Raw genomic sequence first — 20857 nt, 5'->3', positions numbered from 1 at the left:
AGTTCAGACCTGTTTTTTAAACATGTAAGTGATTGCTGGGATTTGATGACAAGTTATCAAAAAAGATAAGTAATTTTAAATGTACCAGAAGTCAGTAATTGTATTGAATTCTCTGGATGCCTTAAAGGCTATCTCAGTAGGATATTCAAACTCTTTAATCACTTTTTATTTTACCTTCAGTAGAAGTACAGTAAGTTTCCCGATATGTTGTGCAGCATTCCTACATTTTCATGCAGACATTAAATTTTGGTACAAAGATGACTGAGTTTAGACTAGAAGTTGAACAACTGTATGACATAAATAAGACACTGCCGATCTGTCTTTCAGATAGATTTTTATACTTTTCTCTCACAAGGCACTGAAAATCTTTCTACCAAACAGATAAAGAAAGTTGATGTGATGTCTGTAGTTTTATTTCCCCAGAAGGGTTCATACAGTTCTACATAAAGATTATATATACAGCCTGAAATACAAAGTTAGCTTTGAAAACTCCAGCACACAGACACTGCATATTAACAGCATTAAACAAAGGAGTGAGTGAAATGGGGTGGTTGGGGGTGGGGAGAAGGGGGAGCATTCTTCCCACTAGAAAAGCAGAAGAAAACAAGGCACTTTCAGTAAATAAGTACAGAACAGAAACAAGCTGTATGAAAGATTTCATAAAGCTTACCCAGAGTACTATAGCTAACTTCCGTAGCAATGAACAAGTAAAATACAAAAAAGCATAACATAATCCTCTCCCTCCCTGCAACTCCCCTTTCTCAAAAGAAATTAGCCAATTGAACTTGGCACAAACGAGTTAATTATTATAAAGTGCATCACCTGGCTTAATACATTTTGAAAAATAGGCTATAGAATGTTTTGTAGCAATATTCCCATGTGTACAATATATCGAAACAAAAATACATTGAAACTAGATTCAACCTAATTATGAATGAAGAAAAAATATGGCTTTTATTTATTTATTTTTTACAAATCATTCAGTCATCTCCATATAATCTAGATTATGTTTAAAAAAACCCAAAGTATGTATGCATTAGCAAGAAGGTAAGAGGTAGTGTTCTGGATAAAAGGCAACATTGCTGATTTTATCATTAAGTGGGAGTGTGACAAAGGTGTAGGATTATAAAGATGCATTACTCAACTAAATCAATTATTACAACATGCTACAACGGGATGAACACACACCATGTGTTGGGTTTCCATGGCTCACTTCTTTCAGCAACTACTACAAATTTGTTTTATTAAAATGTCCATTGATAATCTCATTTCATAAATCCTTTTCTTTTGTCACTGCAAGTCTTATTTTATTGCATTAAAACTCCAGAGAAATTTTCATTTAGAACTTTAAAAACATAGTAGCTCCCATAGTCTTATTAAACCCAACTTGTGTTCATCTTTACTTCAATGAGCATTAATTTATGGCTATATAAGAATGTGAAAAAACAAACAAACAGATGAACACATTAAATGTATCACATCTGTAGCAACATGCAATACGTAACACGTCACATGTGACTGGTGACTACATATACGTAGCTTTAGCTAGCAAATCATCATGATCTTCTGTGTTCAGTACTTAAGAATCTAGGCATAGCTGAATTTAGCCCTAATTAGATTGTATAATATATTAAATATATAAAGGCTGGATAAAAACTGAATCAAAGCAGCAATGAGTATATTTCCTATGTGAATAATTTGTAAGGATTTGTTTATGTAAACAATCAATGTGTGCATTCTTGCTCTTTGCTGTAAATTCTTTACAGCTATGCATGCTTTTACCTATGAATAGTCTGTCCCAAGCATTATGAAACTTTTGAAGGTAATGACAGCTGCTGTTAATTTATTCCTCTTCATCAGCAGTATATGCTACTTCAGCAACTTCAATTTCTGGTACAGAGTTTTCAGCCAATAAGCCACTCCAGCATGTCTGATGATTCTCTTTATCAGAGCTGCAACAACAGATCAATAAGTCAGTCATACAGAAACCAGTTTGTTGCTCTGTATTAATTTCATGCCTCTCATCTGCAAAACATTTGCAAAACTAGGTAACTACTACTCACTGCAAGTCTACAACCTCCTCTTCTCCAAGGTCCATATCAAATACATTGTACAGCTGCTAATATTGTGCAGTAAACAGTTCTGTGCTACACAGATGAATAGTATGTCTATACAGTCAAGTACTTAATGTATTTTAAGTTAAAAAATAAAGTTGCATTTACCAGCTGTCATCTCCCAAGGCACCCTGATCTGCTTCTATTGCAGAAGACTCCACCTCACCACTGCACTCACTTTCTTCTCCTGACATTCTGCGTGTTTTCCCATTTCCTAAAGACAAATCCCTACAGCAAATTCAAGAGAGACATTTATGTAGAATATAACCAATATATTTGACAAAACATTCAGTAGTGAATCAGCACTTGAAGAGCCACTAATGCTTCATTTTAAATGAGACATTTTGTTTAGAAACAACTATCGTTCCCCCTACTTACCCCTCGTTTCTTTTATTATTAGAAAGTTCCATAGTTTACGCAGGATCTTTGTTTTGGAGCAGCTCATCAGCTCCAGCTGCTTATTCCTCACCTGAAGCTAATCCTCTGTCCTTCATATCACAAAATGATTCTGATGCCCCAAACAGAGGACTGTGATTTCAGGTAAGAGATCAGCAGTGAATGCAGATGAATGTTAAACAATATTTCTTAAGGCTCTACTTCATCGGTTCCAAGGCCAGAAGGGATCATTGTGATCATCTAGTCTGACCTCCTGTACAACATAGGTCATAGAAAATTGCCAATGATAGAGAATAAGTGGTATTGGTGGATATAACAAACACACAATTTTTTTCACAAGTTTGCCTAAGTAGGATAGTGTTTCATTAACAATGAAACATAGAAAGGTAACAGGGTCTTTCCTGAAGCATGGTGGGACAAAAATTACTAGGTCAGCGGCAAGTTCCTGTACTACAGATCCTGGCTAAAAATGGGTATTTTGCCATGAGAATATGGATTGTCCCCAGGGCATATTACGTCCGTGAAATATATCTGGCACTTAATTGTAACATTAATGAAGTACAAAGCTGTTTGTTTTTTCATACTATTCATTAATTCCTTCTCATTCCTGCCTCCATCTCTTCTCTCCACCTCAGTCAAATTTATTCCTGTCCAAACATACATCTCTGCCAATCCCTACTCCTACTACTTTTTTTAAAAAAGGTAAAGCTGCTTTCAAAGTAGAGTGTTCTGAAAAGAAGAAACTGTAGTTGGACGGGAAACATTTAAAATTTGTTTGAAAACAATCTTAGGACAGTAGATCTTCAGATTGGTTGAAATTTAAGCTATAAAAAGCATAATATTTATAACTTTATTTATTGTGACTGGTGGCTTGTTTGTGAGTTTTCCTAATCTTTTTTGCAATAGCTGCAGTAACAGTTCCTCAAACTATTTTCTTATTGTGTTAATGACTAAATTCAAGTCATGCATCCAACACCATATTCATTGTTTTAGTGAACTTGTATATGCCATAGCACACATCCCTAGAGCTTTTCAAGCACCTAACATGGCTTTGAGGACTCATTCCTTTCCAAATAAAATTCCAGAATGATAGATTCAGCAGGTCTTGCAGAACTCTCAATATTTCAACATCATCTCCCCTGGGTCAGCTGCATACTTTAGCAGATATGCACAATAAAATTTTATTATGAAGCCCTGCCACCACTTTTTCTTTGATTTAAAGAGCTTTGAAACAGGACTACAAATTGTTTATCTGCTGCAGCATGCCAAGCACCTCAGAGCAACAAAGTTAAAACTACAAACACACATGAAATACAAGAGATGAAACCACAAGAACAGATCAAGCAATCATTTTGCCATGTCAAAGGCTTTCAGATATAGGGGAACTTTAAAACTTCTAAAGCAAGCCAAATAAACCACCATTCTCACTTCCAGGAAGGCATTCCACACACCAAGGACTGCAGAGGCAAAGTTCGGACTGTACTTAACCTTCTTACCTGTTCTCACTGATCTTAGAGGAGGTGGAACAGTATGATTGGCAAAATGATTTAAAAAACAAAACACAGAACATTTCCTTAGCTAGCCCCTCAACATATGAGAAAGCATTATTTAAAACGCTGCCTTCTGCACAGCCACTTGACTGATGTATCTGGATAGCTACTAACATCAGTCTGTGAAATTTTGAAAATAATGAAGCCACAACATACCTAATTCTCTTCTCTACAGTATCTATATGAAGTTGTTTTTCACTTAATAATTTCTTCAATGATTCCACTTCCCTTTGTTTTTCAATAAGTTCTTTTTGGAGACGGTAATTAGTTTCCTCCAGAGTTTCACAAAAAGCCTAAAAGAAAATTTCAAGGTTAGTTGCCAGTAACCCTAGTGGACTGAGTTTACGGCTTTTCTTTTAAAAATGTACAATAGTTAAAGGGTTATAGTTGCTTTTCTTTGTATTGATCCCCTGAAGAGCTGTCTAATGAATTTTAAAAGTTGTAGTTTTGTCTTTAATAAAAAGACGTAACTGGCTTTGAACCATTTATTACACCATACCACAACTGAAATACTTTTGCCATGTCACACCACTGACATTTATGTAACCAACTGCAAAATAAATACAGGATTGACAAAGTAGGCCCTCATCCTGAAAGTAATCCTTGCATGTATACCCTACTGAATTTCACAGTGAACTCTCTCCAGTTTTAATGTGTAAGGCTAAAGTATACTGCTATATAGCCATTTAATGCAGGATATGGTACAAGTCTTGGCATCTAGCCTACTGTTCTATTACTGTTAGCAGTAAGTCTGCCACCAGTAATGAGCACTTCTGATTTTCATAGATTCATAGATTCATAGATATTTAGGTCAGAAGGGACCATTATGATCATCTAGTCTGACCTCCTGCACAACGCAGGCCACAGAATTTCACCCACCACTCCTACAAAAAAAAAAAACCTCACACCTATATCTGTGCTATTGAAGTCCTCAAATTGTAGTTTAAAGACCTCAAGGAGCAGAGAATCCTCCAGCAAGTGACCCGTGCCCCATGCTACAGAGGAAGGCGAAAAACCTCCAGGGCCTCTTCCAATCTGCCCTGGAGGAAAATTCCTTCCCGACCCCAAATATGGCGATCAGCTAAACCCTGAGCATATGGGCAAGATTCATCAGCCAGATACTACAGAAAATTTTCCCAGAAAATTCTTTCCCAGGTAACTTGGATCTTACCCCATCTAAAACCCATCACAGGCCATTGGGCCTATTTACCATGAATATTTAATTACCAAAACCATGTTATCCCATCATACCATCTCCTCCATAAACTTATCGAGTTTAATCTTAAAGCAAGATAGATCTTTTGCCCCCACTACTTCCCTCGGAAGGCTATTCCAAAACTTCACTCCTCTGATGGTTAGAAACCTTCGTCTAATTTCTAATCTAAATTTCCTAGTGGCCAGTTTATATCCATTTGTTCTTGTGTCCACATTGGTACTGAGTTTAAATAATTCCTCTCCCTCTCTGGTATTTATCCCTCTGATATATTTATAGAGAGCAATCATATCTCCCCTCAGCCTTCTTTTAGTTAGGCTAAACAAGCCAAGCTCCCTGAGTCTCCTTTCATAAGACAAGTTTTCCATTCCTCGGATCATCCTAGTAGCCCTTCTCTGTACCTGTTCCAGTTTGAATTCATCCTTCTTAAACATGGGAGACCAGAACTGCACACAGTACTCCAGGTGAGGTCTCACCAGTGCCTTATATAACGGTACTAAAACCTCCTTATCCCTACTGGAAATACCTCTCCTGATGCATCCCAAGACGACATTAGCTTTTTTCACAGCCATATCACATTGGCAGCTCATAGTCATCCTATGATCAACCAATACTCCAAGGTCCTTTTCCTCCTCTGTTACTTCTAGTTGATGCGTCCCTAGCTTATAACTAAAATTCTTGTTATTAATCCCTAAATGCATGACCTTACACTTCTCACTATTAAATTTCATCCTATTCCTATTACTCCAGTTTACAAGGTCATCCAGATCCTCCTGTAGGGTATCCCTGTCCTTCTCTAAATTAGCAATACCTCCCAGCTTTGTATCATCTGCAAACTTTAGTAGCACACTCCCACTTTTTGTGCCCAGGTCAGTAATAAAAAGATTAAATAAGATTGGTCCCAAAACCGATCCCTGAGGAACTCCACTGGTAACCTCCCTCCAACTTGACAGTTCACCTTTCAGTAGGACCCGTTGTAGTCTCCCCTTTAACCAATTCCCTATCCACCTTTCAATATTCCTATTGATGCCCATCTTATCCAATTTAACTAATAATTCCCCATGTGGCACCGTATCAAACGCCTTACTAAAATCTAAGTAAATTAGATCCACTGCGTTTCCTTTATCTAAAAAATCTGTTACTTTCTCAAAGAAGGAGATCAGGTTGGTTTGGCACGATCTACCTTTTGTAAAACCATGTTGTATTTTGTCCCATTTACCATTGACTTCAATGTCCTTAACTACCTTCTCCTTCAAAATTTTTTCCAAGACCTTGCATACTACAGATGTCAAACTAACAGGCCTATAATTACTTGGATCACTTTTTTTCCCTTTCTTAAAAATAGGAACTATGTTAGCAATCCTCCAATCATACGGTACAACCCCTGAGTTTACAGATTCATTAAAAATTCTTGCTAATGGGCTTGCAATTTCTTGTGCCAATTCTTTTAATATTCTTGGATGAAGATTATCTGGGCCCCCCGATTTAGTCCCATTAAGCTGTTTGAGTTTCGCTTCTACCTCAGATATGGTGATGTCTACCTCCATATCCTCATTCCCATTTATCATGCTACCATTATCCCTAAGATCCTCTTTAGTCTTATTAAAGACTGAGGCAAAGTATTTGTTTAGATATTGGGCCATGCCTAGATTATCCTTGACCTCCACTCCATCCTCAGTTTTTAGCGGTCCCACTTCTTCTTTCTTTGTTTTCTTCCTATTTATATGACTATAGAACCTTTTACTATTGGTTTTAATTCCCTTTGCAAGGTCCAACTCTACTTGACTTTTAGCCTGTCTCACTTTATCCCTACATATTCTGACCTCAATAAGGTAGCTTGCCTTACTGATCCCTCCCTTCTTCCACTCCCTATATGCTTTCTGCTTTTTCTTAATTACCTCTCTAAGATGCTTGCTCATCCAGCTTGGTCTACAACTCCTGCCTATGAATTTTTTCCCCTTTCTTGGGATGCAGGCTTCCGATAGCTTCTGCAGCTTTAATTTAAAATAATCCCAGGCCTCCTCTACCTTTAAACCCATAAATTCTTCAGTCCAATCCACTTCCCTAACTAATTTCCTTAATTTTTGAAAGTCAGCCCTTTTGAAATCAAAAACCTTAGTTGCAGATTTATTTTTGTTAATCCTTCCATTCAGTTTGAACTGAATTAGCTCATGATCACTTGAGCCAAGATTATCCCCTACAACCATTTCCTCTATGAGGTCCTCATTACTCACCAAGACCAAATCTAAAATAGCATCCCCTCTAGTCGGTTCGGCAACTACTTGCTGAAGGAATCCATCAGCTATCGCATCTAGGAAAATCTGAGCCCTATTATTATTACTAGCACTCGTCCTCCAGTCTATATCTGGGAAGTTAAAGTCTCCCATGATCACACAAAAGTCTCCCATGATCACACAAAATAATTTAATATTATTATTACTAGCACTCGTCCTCCAGTCTATATCTGGGAAGTTAAAGTCTCCCATGATCACACAAAAGTCTCCCATGATCACACAAAATGATTTAATAATGTGTGTGTCCTCACTAAATAATGAAACCATCCAACTCAGAGGTGAACTTTTTGGTTTATATTACATGCAGTTAACCATTGATTCACTGGACTTATTAAATGTGAACATTTTAGACAGGGCTATGCCCTATTAAAGTCAAAAGTAATATGGTTCATATTAGTGAAGTTACCTGTATGCTATAGTTAAGATAGTGTCAGCAATTCTATTGTTTTTCAGAGGTCTAAAAGTCACCTGTAAAAATATGTTTTGGGAAGATACTGTATTTTGCTTCAACATACAAGTCCATCGCTGAATAACAATTAATGAAATTGGTGGTAATATTTACAATTATATAGATTTGAAACAAAACACAATGTATCCCCAATTCAAAGATATTTCTATACATTAAAAGATATCTGACTTTACATTACTTCATGGTTTAAAAGTTAATTCATCTTATTGACTATAGTATAGTAAATTCCTAGGCCATTAGAAACAAAATCCTATGGTATAGTAAATTTACCTAGGCCATTAGAAACAAATTGTCAGGTTAGCATGAGTTTTGTTCACACCTGTGCATAGCAGGAATAGTCTTCCAGAAAACACTTGACACCCAATTAAACCTTCACAATGAACATTTTCAGTGAACCCCTAACAATGACTCCAATTAAGCAGGTGTTCCATTTCAGGAAGCCATTTATGTGGATTCTGTTGTATTTTGCAGAATGTCAGAGTATTCCGGGTTTAGAGATTGGTCATTATACATGTACAAGTAGTGTAAGAACATTTATACGAATTCCTTATAAAACTGTATGAACAGCTAGACTAATGCACCTAAATGTTTGTCACATAAATAGTCCACAAAGAAAGAAAAATGTACACACTGAATTAAGAGTCAACAAAGCAGCTGTTAATTGTGCTAAATGGGTAAGTACTTTTTAAAAAAAAATAACCCTGGAAAATATGGTATATGCATACCTGCTGCCCAAAGAAATTATTGAAATCTGCATGGGACTAAACACCAGTAAGAGTACTATACAAGTTGTTAGGCTGGTAAGGAGATGGATTAGTGCTACCAGAATCTAAGCTTGAGATACCTATCATTATTGCTATGAACAGAATGCTTGTTTAATTAGCGTGAACTAGTCATTCAACTAGTTTGCATTACTATAAATGGTTTGTTTTTACCTCAGAGTTTATAATCAAATAGTTAACATGAAAACTGATTTCACCATCTTCTAAATGAAAGTGTATACTATACAAAATGATACACTGAATCCTTGAAGATGTACACAATAATGTACCCAGAGAGAGATTGTCAGAAGTTGGGTTCCAGGTTTCTTTGGGTGGTAAAAGTGGGTCTGGCTGCAGGAGCTGCATCTACATTTTAGCTTCCACCAGCATTAATATGCGTTCATTTGAACCAGTGAGATTCTTTTAAAATTCCCCAATGCAGACATAGCTTTGGACAGCCATGCCTCAATTTGTTTATGGCTTTATAGGTCTAAACTTCAGACTGCATCCAGAAACAAATTGACAGTATAAATTACAATGCACCAAGATAATGTGCTCCCTGCAAAAAGCATTGCTGAAGTTTCCACTGAACTGAAATGCAAGCAAGGGAAGACTGCTGCCACAACAGACAGCTCAATCTGAATCAGAGTTATTTTATCTGCAAAGTAACTCAATGTGAGAAACATGCGATTCTTTTACTAAATGTAAATGGCGTGGATTAACCATCTGTTCACCACCTGAAATATTTCTGCTGATTGGGACTTTGCTGATGCTACTGTGAAGCCAGAAAACTAACTTGTACAACTATGACATACAATTGCAGTAACTTTATCCTGTAGTTTGTCATACTCTAAACTAGACCTTTGCCACTAACACTCTAGCTATCTTCTTACCCACTTCACCTGTGCCAACAACTAGTATACGGTAGTAACCCCTGAGGACAAAGCACATTTAGGGATCATTGTATCAATAGAAGAGGACAAAAGATTATTAATGGGCCCAGATCATTCAAAAATGGTTGGTCAGTTTTAAAATTAAGCACAAGCAGTTACTGCTTTCTGATTATGAATTAATGAAAGTCTACCCCAGCTATACAGGAAAAATGACAATATTCTGCCAATATTTTACAATATTCTAAAAACAAATATTATTATTGTTCTATATTCACTATTTGTTCTTGTCACATGATATTATATAGCACTTACCCTGCTCTCTTCTAGGCTATCAAATGGACCTGGTGGATCATCCAAACAAAGAAACTCTCTCACTGCAAGGCTTCACCAAAAAACAAAAAAATTATATATATATATATATTGAGCTGAGGTGTAAAAGTAACATGCAAAAATATCTAAAGATGAACACAACTGAAGGGTTTCTGCAAGTGACTAATGATTTTGTTAATGAAAGGAATCGATGCTTTCATATTATTCACGCCAATATACATAAGTGTTTATATACTATTCTTTTTATGTCAGCCACGCTTGTGTGTTTAGCCAGTAACAGTACTTAACAGAGACTATATGAATTTCTCATAAGCTTTTACATCCATGCTTAAGTTATGAATTTAAAATATATAGGGGAGTTTAGTTTAAAATGAGGATTTCTGAGCTTCTTGAGAGAAATTGATCATTTTGATGACAATTGACTAGCTATTTCCCAGGCACCTTAAATATTTAACAGTAAAGTTCTCCTGGTTACTAAATATTAAAAGATGAACTAAAATCACTACAGTACTATTTAGTAAGGGCTAGAACCTTCTAGGGATCTCTTCTTCAATTACATCAGTGGGGCTCTGCACAGACACAAGGGTACACAAAGATAGATCTATTTGCAGGATCTTGGTTTAAAATCCCAATCCATTAACCAATACACAGTAAAAAAATTCCAGGTACCAAGTTTGGTGTTACCTGGATGAATTTACATGTAAGTGGGACATGTTATGTCATTACTAAAACCTATATTTTATAGATGACATTTGTAACTAATACGAATTCATCTTTAGAAGCCAGACATTTCCTGTATCAGAAAACAGAACCTAGAAGTTCACACCAATAGATAATATAATGTCTGCATTCCTTTGTCTTAGTGTATGTAATTATTAATTTGAGTGCCGGGCATGCCCATTGCACTGCATAGCTTTTGTACATTTCTTGAAAAAATAAACATTTTAAAAAATATTAATATTAAATAAGTTAAATACTTTAAAAAAAAACATTTCCTCAAATCTCTCTCCTTCCTTGACTGGCCAAGACCTGACTTCTGGGGTTCTGGTTTACCCTGCTACAGATATCATCATCATCTTTAACTTGGATTAAAAACAATGTCAAGAAAGCAGTCCCTTACACCCTTTAAGTGTCTAAAGCTAAAACTGGCATAGTAGAAACACAAGTCTAGGTCCCTAATTTCCTATTCCCCCCTTCACTCCCTACAGGTTGCATGCAGGGAATGCCATTTTCCCCTTCTCTCAACCACACCAAAATCTGAAACACAGGAACAGGTGTTCAGTGTTGTGGAAGAGCACATGTAAAACTTAATGGGAACAAGTTTTTTTCACCTACTTGTTTAATTAACCAACTTTAATTAAGACTGGCAACTAGAAATGCAGAAATACACTCTCCACCCTATGCTTAACCATTTATTTTGCTATTTTTTCTTCTTTCAGCTTTTCACTCTGCAGTCCACCAGTCTAGTGGAAAGAGACTACTATACTCCATTTGATTGCTGGATTGTCGAGTATGTTCCTAAATGCTTTTTTCAACTCAGTTTTGAATGACCACTTGATGGTGCTTCAACTTTCCTGTTCGAGAGACCTCTCCCTCTTTGGAATTATTTTTGCCAATATGAAGTTTAAATTCCCACTTGCCCCAATCGCCTCACTTTTTAATCACAGTAGGCAGCAGTATCCCTTACACCACCGTAAACAGTTCCTCTCTGGGAAATCAGTTGGCTGTTTTATAGATTAAGTGGAGGTTGGAGCCCATGTGAGAGACACAATATTGATTCTGAAGTTAAGACTGCATCCAGACTTTCATTACAGGCCTTAATTTTCAAGCCTCCATCCCATTCAAACTGTGACCAGTGTAAACTATTTGTCCAGAGTTTTCTGCAATTAAAATAGTTTTTCCTAAGAATTTTGAGTTTTAAATATTCACATAGTACTTGAAATCACTATGTAATCCTAACAATTGTGGCTGGATCTAATCCAGCTGCTAATTTTAGATTTGCTCCAGCCATGACTGATTGGATTATAGAGTGATCTATTAATTTTCTAGAAAAAAAAAACAATCCAACACTTTTCACATGTAAAAATAGTTATTCAACCACAGAAAGTTGGGCCATATTGAAAAACAACCATATTAGAGCAATGTGTAAAATTTGTTTAGTTGACTGTTTAAACAGCTGACCCTCTTTTAATATGGTTCTATAGTCCATCTTTATCTGGTTGAACCATTCTTTTTATAAAATGTGAGCTGTGTTGAATGAGATTGCATATGGCTAATGCGGAAGAATTATTACATAAAAGCACGGCAGCTCACCATTGTCCTCTAATATCTTCACCCTTGATTTCAGAAAGTTCAGTCCAAATGTATTTTAAAGTATCTAGTTTCACATTATTTTGGTAGAAATCCTATTACACTACAAAATGTGGGATTAGAATAATGTGACAAATACTGTAAAGCTCTTTAGTGTGGAAAGAGGATAACCAAAAAGCGTAACAATTACATCTAAGTATTCAGTCTGCTATATAAATACTTCTATTTACAATAGGTCATATCAATTCCTTGGTGTCTCTGTAGAACAGCTTGTGGGAAGTCCTGTGATTTTCTACTGTAAATTATTTGGCAAATTAGAGTCAAGTACAACAATATACATTATGCATTTTTGCATTAACAGAAATTAAGAAATTAAAAGTTATGGCTACTATTTACTGTAACTCCCTTGGGAATGCATTTTAATTTGTATTACTATGGTGTTTAACTTTAATTTCACTGTCCCATCCCCCTTCCAAACAGGAACTTTAGGGAGAAAAGAGGAAGAAATGAGAGTCTCTTCCCCTTTCCTTTATCCCTACCCTTTCAGACCATAATGGGGAAGGGAGTTTCCCCTCTCAGATTGTGAGATAGAATCTTAGGACTGGAAGGGATTGTGAGAGGTCATCTAGTCCAGTCCCCTGCACTCATGGCAGGACTAAGTATTATCTAGACCAGGGGTTCTCAAAATTCATTGCACTGCGATCCCCTTCTGACAACAAAAATGACTACACATCCCCAGGACGGGGGACCGAAGCCTGAGCCTGTCCGAGCCCCACCACCCTGGGCCAGGGGAGGGGGCACAGCCCAAGGGCTTTAGCCCCAGGCAGGGGGCCTGTAACCTGAGCCCCGCTGGCCAGGGCTGAAGCCTTCTGGCTTCAGCCCCATGTGGTGGGGTTCAGGCTTCAGACCCGGGATGCAGCAAGTCTAAGCCAGTCCTGGTGACCCCATTAAAACCGGGTCATGACCCACGTGGAGTCCTTACCCAGAGTTTGAGAACCACGGATCTAGACCATCTCTGACAAGTGTTTGGAGATTTTTAAGAGTCGGCTAGACAATGATGGAGAGTCCACAACCTCCCAAGGCAATTTATTTCACAGCTTAACTGAAATGTGGCACCCAGAACTGGACACAGTACTCCAGCTGAGGCCTAACCAGTGCGGAGTAGAGCGGAAGAATTACTTCTTGTGTCTTGCTTATTACACTCCTGCTGATACATCCCAGAATGATCTTTGAGTTTCAGATCATTGAAGATTTCCTAGTTAAGCCAGGGTGGTCTCTTGCCATACTTCCTATCTTTCCTACACAGTGTGATAGTTTGCTTGTGCCCTTAATAATGTCTCTTTGAAAAACTGCAACTCTCTTGAACTGTTTATCCCCTTAGACTTGCTTCCCATTGGATCTTACCTACCAACTCTCTGAGTTTGCTAAGGTCTACCTTCTTGACATCTATTATCTTTATTGTGCTGTTTTCCTTCCTACCATTCCTTAGAATCATGAACTCTACCATTTCATGATCACTTTCACCTAAGTTGCCTTCCACTTTCAAATTCTCAACCAGTTCCTCCCTATTTGTCAAAACCAAATCTAGAACAGCCTCTCCTTTTGTAGTTTTCGCCACCTTCTTAATCCCCCTGCATGGCCCTCTGCTTCTCCTACCACCTGTTACTACATGATTCCCTCTTCCCTCAGTCCTATTGCCTATCTATAAGAAGGCAAGAAGACAGAAATAGGCAGCAGTGCCAAGTGAAAGACAGAGATGCATTATGCTGCATCTGGTGGGCAGGGGAGGCAGAGGAAGCAAACACATGTGTAAAGCTACCCTACAAATCTCAACAGCAGGAAACTGAGTGCCTCCCTTTAAGACTCCCCCTAGGGTAGGGTGGAGGGACAAGAGAGATGTTGCTGCTTCTGAAGAACAAAGCACAGCCTACTCAGCAGGTTAGACTTCTTTCTCCCTCCTGCCCCATTACATGAATTTGCAGGAGTATGTTAAGTTTTGTAGGTAGAGATCTGGCTCTCCAATGCACCAGGAAAATGATCAGACAAGATGCATAGCTACTAAGTTTTTTGCTGCTCTATGTGACCTTTTATTCAAATTCAGACATAATTTGCATATTTGCAAACAACTTGCATACTACCATACATTTCAGCTTTAAATTATTGTGTGAATTTAGTGCTAGCGAAAGGCACCTCACAGCCCTAGCAAAAGAAGTTCTTGATCAGCAGGCAAGCTTCCCACACATGCTGCTTTGCCAGCATGCCTCAACCCTAATATGGCGGGGAAGGGAAAACAAAGAAAAGACTTCCTCTCAAAAGAACAAAGGTAGTTCAGTCTCCATGACCCACGCAGTTCTTGGCCTCTCAGCAAATCAGCACAATATGTGGTGGTGTGATGACAAAGCTAGAACAGAGATCCACAGACTCCTCCAAACAGCCATTCAAAGGTAATAATTTTTAATCCCTGCTGAGCCAGGAAGGATTCAGACTGGTGACCTACCGATGAAAGGTTCCATAGCTTATTAGTAAGGCTGCAAGTTTGTCATGGCAGTCACAGATTCCGTGACTTTCTGCGACCTCAGCGACTTCTGCAGTGGCCGGTGTGCCTTGTTCAGGGGCAGGTCAGGCAGCCCCTCGCCAGACGCACCAGCCACTGTTGGGGCAGTCTCGGGACACCGGGCGACCCCTTCCCCCAACACCCAGCAACAGAGTTTGGGTGTGAGAGACGGCAGGGATGTGGTGAGGCGGGGTCTGGGCAGTGCTTACCTGGAGGGCTCCTTGAAGCAGCAACATCCCCCTCTCTCAGCTGCGAGGTGGAGACGTGGCCAGGCAGCTCTGCATGCTGCCTCCTCCCAGAGCGCTGGATTCGCAGCTCCGATTGACTGGGAACCGCGGCCAATGGGAGCTGCAGGGATGGAGCCTGCAGACGGTGGGAAAAGCTGGCTGGCCATGCCTCTGCCTAGAAGCTGAGTGAGGGGGATGTCGCTGCTTCTGGGGAGCCCCCCCAGGTAAACGCCGTCCAGAGCCTGCCTTACCCCGTCCAGTGCCCCAACCTCCTACCCCCTCCCACACCGAAACTCTGCTGCTGTGGGGGCAGGGAGGAAAGAAGTGTGGAGCCAGGTAAGGAGCCTGACGGCCCCGCCAACCACCCCGGCCAGCACCAGAGGGGGTCCCGGGTTCCATGCCGCCGGTCACTCTCCCAGCACACGGGCTGCCTTCCCCCAGCCCCACTTTCAAGTTTCAGTCAGGGGTATATCATAAAAGTCATGGATAGCTCACGGGCTGTGAATTTTTGTTTACTGCCTGTGACCTGTCAGACTTTTACTAAAAATATCCGTGACTAAAATGTAGCCTTACTTATTAGTAATGACATGGGGCAACAAGTCCCCCAATCAGTGTGAATGTTACACCTTCAAGAATAAGGCTTACTTTCTAGAAAAATAAGCTTATTAAATCAAATTCTAAACTTTTTGGAGCTTACAGGGGCAGGGTCTTCCAGGTTTTGGAGGCACAGGCAAGTTTTCTGACATTGACACACTCACTTCTTCAAACACACTCTAAAAGTACCACAACGCCACCCCTTCTTCAAAGGAAAGCTCCCATTAACCAAAATATGAACACTAATATGACAAAACATTAGCAAAATATTCAAATTCACTTCTAAATACGTTTTACAATACAAAACCATTCCAACTGTTACTCCTGGGAATGGCATTAACTTAAGAAGGGGTCATAATACACATTTTCTCCAACATGGGTCATCAGCAGGGTGTAAGCCCATGACCTTCAGATCCACAGTACAAATTTCTTCCATTTCAGCTATAGACAAACCTCTAGAAGAGGACATGTCACATGTGTAACTACTGGAAAACTCACTCTCAGACAATACTAGAATGTTAGGTATCAGGATTCCAGGTGTTGGGAGTAGAGTCATACCTCATCATTTGGCATATTCCTTCTGAAAGTCAGCATGGAAAAGTGGATCTGTCATAATTGAGACTGGATTTCTATTCCTGCTCTGCCTGATGTGATCTTGTGCAATTTCTCAGGTATCTTACATGTAATATGTGTGAATAATAATTACCACCCCTTTGATAGGGCATGAGATCTTGGTTAATGCTGGTTGTGAAGTGTGCTGAAACATTAACAGCAGTTGGTGCAAGAGCTGAGAAAACAACTCATGGTCTCCTGGCTTGGGATACATTCCACTGGCTACAGGATATTCTGTAGTGGTACATGTCTCTCTCTAAGATGCATGACAGGCCTATTAAATATGAGAGTCACTGTGAGATGTGAGGCCCTTGATAGAACTACAGATGCATGGCAGCAGAGTAAGGGCTTATGTACACTAGAAGGTTGTACCCATAACTATACGGGTATAGTTTAAGCAGTACAACACCCATAGTGTGGGCTGTTATAGCAATATACAGGTGCTTTATACAGGTGTAGCTATTCCTTTGCACTAGTATAACTGCAGGCACACTAGAGCTTTCCCTGGTGTAATTATTCTGGTTTTGTTTTTTAAAGCTACACTCTTAATTAAAAGAAAAGGAGTACTTGTGGCACCTTAGAGACTAACCAATTTATTTGAGCATGAGCTTTCGTGAGCTACAGCTCACTTCATCGGATGCATACCGTGGAAACTGCAGCAGACTTTTTATATATACACAGAGAATATGAAACAATACCTCCTCCCACCCCACTGTCCTGCTGGTAATAGCTTATCTAAAGTGATCATCAGGTTAGGCCATTTCCAGCACAAATCCAGGTTTTCTCACCCTCCACCCCCCCACACAAATTCACTCTCCTGCTGGTGATAGCCCATCCAAACTGACCACTCTCCAAGTTTAAATCCAAGTTAAACCAGAACATCTGCAGGAGAGTGAGTCTGTGTGTGTATGGGGGTGGGTTTTTGGAGGGGGGTGAGGGAGTGAGAGAACCTGGATTTGTGCAGGAAACGGCCCAACTTGATTATCATGCACATTGTGTAAAGAGTTGTCACTTTGGATGGGCTATCACCAGCAGGAGAGTGAATTTGTGTGGGGGGGTGGAGGGTGAGAAAACCTGGATTTGTGCTGGAAATGGCCTAACCTGATGATCACTTTAGATAAGCTATTACCAGCAGGACAGTGGGGTGGGAGGAGGTATTGTTTCATATTCTCTGTGTATATATAAAAAGTCTGCTGCAGTTTCCACAGTATGCATCTGATGAAGTGAGCTGTAGCTCACGAAAGCTCATGCTCAAATAAATTGGTTAGTCTCTAAGGTGCCACAAGTACTCCTTTTCTTTTTGCGAATACAGACTAACACGGCTGTTACTCTGAAACTCTTAATTAAAATAGTTACCTCAATACAACTCTTAAGTGTGGATCAGACCTAAGAGACTCTTGAACAGCATAATAACCAGTGCTGCAGTTTTGTGGGACTAAACCAGTTAGAGGCAAGCAAAACTGTAAGGGCAATTGTAAAACAAACACACACTGAATTTAAAGACCGGGATGTACAACTTGACCAAGTAACAGTTGTCAGAGCCATAACTAAATTTCCTGATTTTACTTCATATAAAAACACTTTTAGTAAAGGGTTTTGTATTCAATTTCTTCGTGATGGTGGGGTGGAAAAAAAGAACTTGACTGTTTAATTGTGCACTCATACATTCTCAAACAAGTCTCAGAGCATTTTTATGAACATGCACATTCTAAACGTAAGCTCTGACAGTCAATTCAAATACCATGAATTCTGAACTATTCTATCCCAGAATGCACAGCAAACTACAGAGTGCACAAAATTTGATTGCAGACTGAGGTGACCAGCAGGACAGCTATTTTATTCAGATTCTGTGATACCGCCATCATGATGGCCAATTTAAGTACACTTTAAGTACCAATTTGGTACCCACTGCCTTACAATCTGAATACCACCCAACTATTTAAAAACAGAAACAAGTCTTACTTCCCAGCTTGATGAATAGCTTGATTAGTTTAACACTTCCACCTCATCAGGGTCTATGTAGGAAGAACTTACTGAGAAAAACTAAGGTTCTGCATTTAGTTCTGCAAGTGGTGAGGGCCATGAGTATTCTCTTGTGGGAGCAAGTTCCATAGCTAGATCCAGCTTCTGTGAAAATTCTGTCTCCTAAACTAACAAGCCTTCTCCTGTTGGTCAACAGTTCCATTTTTCTGGTGGAACGCAGCTATCATACAAAAGGTCATGTAGTTAGGACCAATCCCAAAAAAGATTTTGGAACAAGATGCCTGCCAGTCAAACATACAATAGAAATTTTTGCACTCTGCAAAAAGACATTTATGATAAGGAGACAAACTTGGTCTACGTTAGAAAATTAAGTTGGCTTACCTACATTGGTCAGGGAGGGATATGAAAAATCCACACCCCTGAGAGATGTAGTTAAGCCAACCTAACTCCCAGTGTAGACAGAGGTAGGTCAATGGAAGAATTCTTCTGTCATCCTAGCTACCGCCTCTCAGCGAGGTGGATTACCTACACCAACGTAACTGGTCACCTCAGTCTGCAATCAAATTTTGGGCACTCTGTAGTATGCTGTGCACTCTGGGATACAGTGGTCCAGAATTCATGGTATTTGAATTGACTGTTAGATCTTATGTTTAGAATGTGCATGTTTATAAAAATGCTCTAAGACTTGTTTGAGAATGTATGAGTGCACAATTAAACAGCCCTCCCATTTGCACAGGTAGTGTTTACTACACTGAAGGGCTGCAGCTTCCTGCTGCTGTAGCTTTTCAAGTGTAGACAAGACTTAAGGGCTTGTCTTCAAAGCTAAAAAAGCTGCTTTTTTCACCTCAGGGTAATTAACATGCCTTACCTATCCCAAGATAAAAAACACTGAAGAAAAAGCACTTCAGTTTTAGCATGAGGTAAACTGCCATGGTAAACTGCCATGGCTGGCAGGGGCATAGGGCTGTTTATCTCATGGTAAAACTGAAGTGCCTAGTCTTCAGTTTTTATCTCAAGATAGCTAATGCATGTTAATTAACCTGAGATAAAAAGGCAGCTTTTTTACCTATGAAGGGCTGAGGGGAAGAGCACATGGTCGCATTCATACAGTTTAAGGAAGCAACTTGGCGGCTCCTTTCTAAGTGCAAGCCCTGAGAGGGTGAAAGAGATGGACACTATTTCCCTTTCTTTTAGAGATTCCCCTTGTTTCAGTGTAGGCTACCATGCAGAGGCTCTCTAATCTATACCTCTCCCTCCCAGCACCCACTTCAACCTCTTCTCCTTCCCCAATTACTCCCTCAAGAAATCTTAAAATTGTATTTGTTACTCTTGCTTCACAAGAAGAGGGTATAATTATCCTCAATTCAAAAGTCTCATATCAGTGGGACTCTAGAAAATTTTTATTGTATTATGGAAAACCAGAATTAATATAGAAATACTCTTGTTGCCATACCACTAATAAAACTACCTTGCATGGTAATACTATGTTACATAACTTTAAACACCTCAAATTTATGCACATTGTTGCAAGTGATTTTGGTGTAGTACTGTAGGCCCTTAAAACTGTGAAAGCCTATCATCTCATTCCAACATAAATTAAAAGCCATTTATTAATTCTGTATTCAACACAGAGAAATAATCCCAGAGTAAACATGCCTTGTGATTTGTCTTACATTTAATTTTTTTTAAATGTGCAATTTTTAATTAACCATCTAAAATAGAATATATCACCATTTCCTCTTTATGGAGATTAAAAAGATGCAGTAAAATCTATATAATGGTTGATTGCACAGCACAAGTCAAACTGCCAACAAAATTCTGTACCTTATTGCTCAAATAGATGGGCTAGTCTGTTAGAGCCTGGAGAGGCCAACTCCAGGTGTTAGAGTACATGAGGGAAAAAAAAAACAAAAAAACAGTCACATACCAGTTAGCAATGTCTTTGTGAGCTACTAAATTCTGCAGGAATGCTTGTAGTCCCAACTGTCGATCTTCCAGGAAGTCAGGGTTATAATTATCCTTGAACCAGCGCTTTGGTGGAAGTGCCAATCGAAAGCCTGGAAACATATCTTTTAACTGAAATAGAAACCAAAGACAAATGAAGGAAGACTACAAATAAAGTACCTACTGAAATACTCAGATAAGCCACTAAACAGCTTTTACCTTGAGAATCAAATTCCCTTCCACCCTCATTAACTCAAGCACAATGAGTATTTGGCATACATAAAATGACTAATCTACACTATAAATTTCTAATCATAGCATTGCCATTCATTGTTTGGCCCTGGGCAGTCAACTGACCTCTCCATTTTTCCATCTGAAAAATGGGAGGAGTTACCCACCTCACTTTTGTGTTTTGATGCTTTAATTTTTTATACTGTTATGAGTTATAAAGCACTGTGCAAATCCTAAGTATTACAGAATCAAACATTTCATCGGTGTTGCACATAGTTTGTAAAGCACAGAGATATTTTTATATCTATATAGATATAATCTATAAAAGCCATTACAAATCCAGAGGAATGCAAGTCATCCTTTTTTGGGCCAGCCAATCAAA

At 39.0% G+C, this 20857-nt stretch overlaps 1 protein-coding gene across 3 annotated transcripts in view; it reads right to left on the bottom strand.

Moving 5' to 3' along the window:
• Positions 1 to 209: 209 nt before the first annotated feature.
• Positions 210 to 20857, bottom strand: part of SNX16 (sorting nexin 16) — a 34291-nt gene continuing 13643 nt past the window's right edge. For all 3 annotated transcript variants that reach the window (XM_077810077.1, XM_077810078.1, XM_077810079.1), the window contains 5 exons: positions 20228 to 20376; positions 10003 to 10072; positions 4217 to 4353; positions 2223 to 2342; positions 210 to 1952 (listed from right to left, as the gene is read on the bottom strand). In XM_077810077.1, coding sequence (XP_077666203.1) covers positions 1844 to 1952; positions 2223 to 2342; positions 4217 to 4353; positions 10003 to 10072; positions 20228 to 20376 — 585 coding nt within the window. In that variant the 3' untranslated portion in view covers positions 210 to 1843. The remainder of the gene's footprint in view (positions 1953 to 2222; positions 2343 to 4216; positions 4354 to 10002; positions 10073 to 20227; positions 20377 to 20857) is intronic.

Source organism: Eretmochelys imbricata, chromosome 2 (genome assembly GCF_965152235.1).
Source record: "Eretmochelys imbricata isolate rEreImb1 chromosome 2, rEreImb1.hap1, whole genome shotgun sequence".
NCBI lineage: Eukaryota > Metazoa > Chordata > Testudines > Cheloniidae > Eretmochelys > Eretmochelys imbricata.
This window is presented reverse-complemented; position numbering and strand designations above follow the sequence as displayed.